Source organism: Cannabis sativa, unplaced genomic scaffold (genome assembly GCF_029168945.1).
Source record: "Cannabis sativa cultivar Pink pepper isolate KNU-18-1 unplaced genomic scaffold, ASM2916894v1 Contig1, whole genome shotgun sequence".
Lineage (NCBI taxonomy): Eukaryota > Viridiplantae > Streptophyta > Magnoliopsida > Rosales > Cannabaceae > Cannabis > Cannabis sativa.
This window is the reverse complement of record NW_026870037.1, coordinates 2934340-2941041: the sequence shown is the minus strand read 5'-3', so window position 1 is coordinate 2941041 and position 6702 is coordinate 2934340. Positions and strand designations below refer to the sequence as shown.

Sequence of the window (6702 nt, the reverse complement as noted above, 5' to 3'; positions counted from 1 at the left end):
TGGTGTTTTATAAAAACACAGTATTTTTGAAAATATTTCCGTGTGACAGTATTTTTGTAAAAGTTAACCAAAATTCCAGTATTTTTGTAAACTTCCCTTTATTTAGGTTATAGATTATATGTTTAAATATTTGAAACAAAATATATTGTATTAATTAAATAATTTTACATAGACGGGATGCTAACCAATCTGCACATGGTTTGGCTAAGCAAGCTTTACAGTTGGATAACGATTGTATATGGTTAGAAGAGATCCCTTTTACTATTTTTTTCTGTTGTTGTAAATGATTATCTTTAATTTATAATAACAGGCATTTTCTCAAAAAAAAAAAAAAAAAAAGATAATCTTACATATCAAATCCTATTACCAAAGAATTCCAAAATAATAATAATAGAAGTACAAATTTTTTAAAACAACCAATTAAGTATGAAATCACAAAAATAATTGTAATAATATGTAGATAAGTTAGTTAAAGAATAAACTCGCTATTTTTTTTTTTTATTATTTTTGTATTACAGTAATTTTTTTTTTGGTTAAAAATGAGAATAAGAGATAAAATTCTACCAAAATAAGAAGAAGACACTAAAAATTATATACTACTAAATGTAAGTGTAGCTATGTAAGATATTATGTTAAAAATTAACATGATATAATAATGTAATTTTTCTATTTTAAAGGAATAATTAAAATTTTAACTTATGCAAGAAAAAAAAATTAAATAATAAACTAAATTTAAATGAGAATTATATTTATGGCCCATAAAATATAAATACATACATTATATTTTGAAAATAACAAATTATTAACTTATTTAGATTTTAAGTTTTTTTTTGTAAGATGTTCTTTTAAAATACTTAAATATTTAAGAATAAATTTATTTTTTTTTTATTTTTTATTTTTATACTTTAAAATAATTTCTTATTTTTGTAGAATTCTATCTTTATATATTAAAAGTGTCTATCTAACGGCATTTCTTAGTTTAACATTCTTGGTTTAACAGAATATACTTAAAATAAAAGAATATTCTGTTAAATTTAACGATTAGGTTTGATCTCCCGTTAAAAAATAAACCCAATAATTAAACCCAAAAAATTAAACAATCTTTTAAATATTAATAATCTCTTTTTAAATTAAAAAAATCATCTTAGCCGCATATCTCTCTAACAAACCTATCTGGGAGAATATTAATAATTTATTTATTTATTTTTTAAAAAATAAAAATATAGATAAAATATCTAGAAAAGATAATATAAAAGAAGATTGATTGTGTTGGATTAGAGATTTTTGGGCTTGGGCTTAAAAAAAAAAAAGATGAAATGGGCTGTAATTAGTATTTACCTTATATGTTTGTGCTTATTTTTAGTTTTATTTTTAATTTTACCACCAAGAGGAGAAGGTTGAAAAATATTAGAATATGAAAATATTATTGGTGCTTATTAGTAATTTGCAAAGAATGTGAAAGTCTATAAATATATAGTTGTGTAGCTATTATTAGATATGAAATGAGATAATAGAACTTTTTTCAATTAGAAGATTAATGTACATTTTACTATTAATAACATACATTATTATAACACAACTATGTTTTACTTACTAAATATACTGACACATATTTTATTTTTATAAAACAAATCGTTCAAATAATTATACTATTTTAATTATTAATTAAAATAAAAAACTAAAATATTAAATAAAACTAACACTACGTGGCTTGACACGTAACAATCACCTAGTATAGAAAAACGGAGCAACCTGCAACAAAAAATACTTTAAAAATCTAAACCATAAATTAAAAAAAAAAATTAAAAAATAGTCTACAGGTTTCCTTTAATTTAATACAAGATATAATAATACAACATATTTTAACATTTTTTTTTTTTAAAAAAAAAAAACAAAACCCTAAAAATCTCATCAGATCCACTCTCTCACTCTATCGAATTCTCTCGCTCACCTCATCCCTCTTTAAAGCCGCTGCCCACTGCTCAGAGAGTGGACGACGCCGGTGATTCGCTGCCCAGCGATTTGACGACGACGGAGACGGCTTCTCCTCCCTAAGTCGCCGACGGCATCTTCACCAGCGACGGAAGCGACACAGCTCCTCCCTCCCCAACGACGACACATCTTCTCCCTCGCAAACGGCAGCAACTCAGGTCTTTTAACTTTCTCTTATTTTTCCCAAAAACCAGTGACTTAATTAGGTCATTTTTGTCCCGTAATCTGTCTAATTAACTTGGGCAAAAGATGTAATCATAATAGTTAATTTGATGAGTTGAAAAATCAGAATACATATTTGATTGTAAATATATGTTTTTGTGTTTTTCAGATATTATATTGTGTGTTGGAATGAACTTGCTGGCATTTGACATCATACATTAAATTGGAATGAATTAGTGTCAAAATTAAGTGTTTTCTTTAGTTTTTTGTACTATAGATATATGTAAATAAAATCTAAAAGAGAGTTGCATTAAACAAGTGAAGGCAGGACAAAAAACAATGAGGGTGCACTGAATTTGATTGGACCGGAGCATAGACAAAATAACAATTCAACAAAGTCTGAATGTTTTATTTTAAATTTCATCAAAAATCACAACATTTTTGTCCATTTCTTTGTTTCAGAGTTGTCCACCTTCCAAATCATATGTTTTTCTCACTTCCACCCCAATTTTACCAATTTCATTATGACCTTAAATTCATAATAACTATATACTTTCTTTGCTTTAAAAAAAGCATTATTAATAAGAAACTGAAAAATCGTTCGTCTTGGTGGGTAATCTTTAGTATCATTTTTTTTCTTTTAAGAATAAATAAATAAATTAATAAAGTGAGAGTAGTATTTGTTAACCTTAAAAAGGTATTTGTTCAGAATTGAGTGACATTGTCACTTTGGAGTTTTGACTGATGAAGGATTCTATGATATTCATTATTTGTATACTCTTGTTTATGTAACATGTATTATTATAACTTGATGTTAGACTTATGTTATAATTTAGGATGGATTTATGTTGGACTTATGTTACAATTTAGGTTGGATTTATGTTGGACTTATGTTACAATTAGGTTGGATTTATGTTGGGTTGTAATATTTTGAACTAATATATTAGCCGTTTAGGTGAAAAATCAGGTTTTACTCTTGGATTGGATTGGATGGATCCAATCAATTCAATTAGTATTGGATTAAAATATTGAATGGATCCAATCCGGTCTAAAAAATATTGGATGGATCCGATCCAATACAGGGATTCATTCATTGGATGGAACCGATCCAATCCAATGATTTATTGGATCGGTTTGGTTGAGCCTACAATATTGGATTGGATCGGTTGGAGAAATCCAACATCCAATGTATAATTGAATTGGACCTGGATGAGTCTAAAAACATTGGATGTGATCCAGTGAACAATCTTAAATTAAGTTATACTTTGCCAACCATTTATCATGAAATAGACTAATGGTCAAGTTTCTTACCTTTTATGTCTGATTGGAAATCTTGTATTTTAAGATGATTTTGGAGTAATTACCAAGTATTGTCATTATTCTAAAAGAGTATCTCTTTGATGTTGAATTTAACAATGCCTGCTTGGACATGTAGTTTAGAAGATCACAATGGGTCGGAAAGTTGGTACTCTTCGAATTAATCCCAAGAAATTCGGCTCTCTTCACAAACCCTGCATGAAGGAGATGATGACATTTCTCAACTGCTTGGCACTTAATCACAACAGTGATGAGAAGTGTGTCCGAAATAAGGAACTTCTAAATACTTGTATGGATGCTCAGGTTGGTTTCTTGTATTTGGATTCTGCATGTGTGTGAATTTTTTATGCTTAAATTTATTTTGCAACATAGCAAAATTTCATTTTAGTACCAGCTTTAAAGCTTGAGAGTTTTATTTTTCTTGCAGAACAACAACAGAAAGCCATGGGGAAGCATTAATTACCATATGCAAAGGCTTAGTAGGGGAAAGAAGTAATTTTGGATTTTCTATGTGGCAAATTTCAACTAATTTATGGTTCTTAGAAGTCATCATTTACAGACATAAAGAATTATCTTTTTGTTTTTTGCACCTAGATGGATATTCTTTTTTTTTTCTTATTAAATATCTTCCATTTCCATTTCGAGGAAATGTGCTAAAAAGATCTCAAATTTTCAGTCCTTCGACTAATGGTTCTTATGAGTTTTTGAATAAATTGTAAAACAGAGTATATGCTGATTATAGAGTGAAGTTGTTTCTTAAGAAGTTTATGTGAATTTACTAGTGCATGACAATGTCTTTTCGTATAGTTTGTTGTTTTCCCTTTTGTATTCAGTGGAAACTGTGTAATTACTAGTAAGTAATGGGAATGGAAATGGAGAACTTGATTAAGTAAGAGATAAAAGAAAAGAAATATTTTTTCCACCAATTTTTTAAGGAATGTCATTAAGGGTAATGATTTATTTATTTTTATTTTATTTTTTTATATTAAAGTTTTATTGTCTAACTTTTTGGGGCATTTTTTTTTTTTATGTTAGTCATAAGTCATAATGTTAATGTTGCGGCCTATAGATTGGTTTAGCATGCTTAGGATATACAGTAAGTTTTTGTAGATGGAAGGAATCTCACTTTGGCCTTTGAGCACTTTTTTCTCCAACTTATAACTGTTACCTTTACAAAAATATATATAATGACAATTTTGTTCTTTAAAATATATATAATGATAATTTTGTTCTTTAAAATATGTTTTACAAAACTAGGCGGAAACTACGTGCAAAGCACGTTGTGTTTCATTATAAGTTCTATTTTTTTTACATAAGATGTTTAAATATTTTAAAGTATTACATTAAATATCTAATTCATAAAATATTAGTTTTATGTTATTTATAATTTAAGATGAAGAATTAGTAACTTTTTCTTGTTTTGCTTCTTCAATTGAGTATACATTGAAATTTTTATATTTTTGAGTCTTCATCTTCTCTTGGTCAGCATAAATTTGTAGTATCCAATACTTAGTTGTCAATTCGTTTATAAAATTTTCAATATATTTATTCTTTTCTTAAGAAATAAATTATAAAAGTTGATATTAGTTTTTATTTATTATTTTTTTTAGTATATAAAGAAATAAATATGTGTAAATTGAAACTATACCTCTTCAGAATATTCTATTATTTTTGTTGCATAACAACCCAAAACTTGTTCTGCTTCATGACCAAACATAATTACAGATACGCTTTCAGTATCGTCATTTATTTGAGCATATATTCTTGCACTGCAAATATAGTACAATTTTTATATATATATATATATTAATATTCTATTTTAAATATATGTTTGATATTTATATTTATTAGATTAGATAGGTACCGTAGTGTAGCTGTTGATTCATATCCACATAAACAAAGAATCTTTCATTGTAGTTTTTTTGAGCTCCTTTGTTACATCCAGGACATGACATGTAGTAGAATGATTGTGATAAATTTGTAATAACAACTTTTTCTTGTATCCAGAATTTTGCAATCTAAATAATTAAATTATATAAAATAGTTAGCAATATTTTTAGATATAATTATTAATATATGGAAAGTAAATTTTACATCTGTTGGTTGTAATGCTGTCATTAAATATTGGATATTTCCGATCTTTACAATTTCTTTAATTCCAACTGATGATGAAGAGGCTGATGGATATGTACAACTTTTTACAATTATATTTTTTATTTTTAATTTATTCTTCTCTGCCCTGAGAAATGTTATAATAATATATTGTTATAAGTAATTGTATGTTGTAATTTTTTATTAGTGGTTTATTCGATAATATAACAAATTTAGTTTATTTAATAATTTACCATTTTTTCATTGTTCTTGCTTGTTGTAGTCGTGGATTGATTATGACGTTAGTCATTTTTATCGTTGACAAAGTTAAGCCTTATATAAAATTAAAACAATGAATGAATAAATTATTATCTATAAAATCTACCCAATAAATTAAAATTTCTGTATAAATTACTGTTATTGGTGTATTACTAATTATTAATATATATTTATAAATTTCATTGAATATATATAAAAGTTTTGATATAAAATATAGTGAAATTAATACTCCTAAAACTTATTTCGAAAATTTATATTTCTTTCTTTTTATTATACTATATAATTTTTTTTTTTTATATAAATTTTACAGTTACATATTTTATAACTTAAATATAAAAGTAATTATATATAAATATAAATCTATTGCACATGCTGTGCCTGTGATTTTCCTGTGGTATAAATATATATATATAATTGTAGTAATTACCTTTGAATGGTTTTACAGATATATTTGTTGCAAGTATGATTGGTTTTTCATCAATCATGTCCGATATTTTTTGGGCTTCATCATTGACAAAGCGACCCCACATGGTTAAACAAATTGGCTTGAAACTAAACATTATAAATATTTGTTAAGTTTATATAATATAATTTAGAAATTTAATTTATTTTATTAGGAATTTAAATTTAGTTTAGTTAAGTTTGTTTTTTTACCTCTTATCAATCAAATATATTTCTTGTATTCTTTTTATTCCATAGGTTGTTGTTACATCTTTTGGTTCCTTGACTTGTATTGCGACGACTAATATATTTGCATTTTGATTATTAATTTTGTTTAGATTTAATAAAAAAACTTCATAAAAATAAAATATATTAAGTATATTAATATATAATTACCAATGTCTTCTTTAGAAGATATGT

The 6702-nt window shown here is 25.5% G+C and overlaps 1 protein-coding gene across 2 annotated transcripts; it reads left to right on the top strand.

The window, feature by feature from the left end:
• Positions 1-1881: 1881 nt before the first annotated feature.
• On the top strand, positions 1882-4245 carry LOC133032904 (small ribosomal subunit protein mS37-like). 2 transcript variants are annotated; one of them, XM_061107370.1, is made up of 3 exons: positions 1882-2150; positions 3595-3774; positions 3899-4245. In XM_061107370.1, the coding sequence occupies exons 2-3, from the start codon at positions 3604-3606 to the stop codon at positions 3965-3967; spliced, it is 240 nt and encodes a 79-aa protein (XP_060963353.1). In that variant the 5' UTR covers positions 1882-2150; positions 3595-3603; the 3' UTR covers positions 3968-4245. The 2 variants fall into 2 exon arrangements, with proteins under 2 accessions (XP_060963353.1, XP_060963352.1); XM_061107369.1 differs by having other exon boundaries at positions 1883-2150; positions 3590-3774.
• The last annotated feature ends 2457 nt before the right edge of the window (positions 4246-6702 follow it).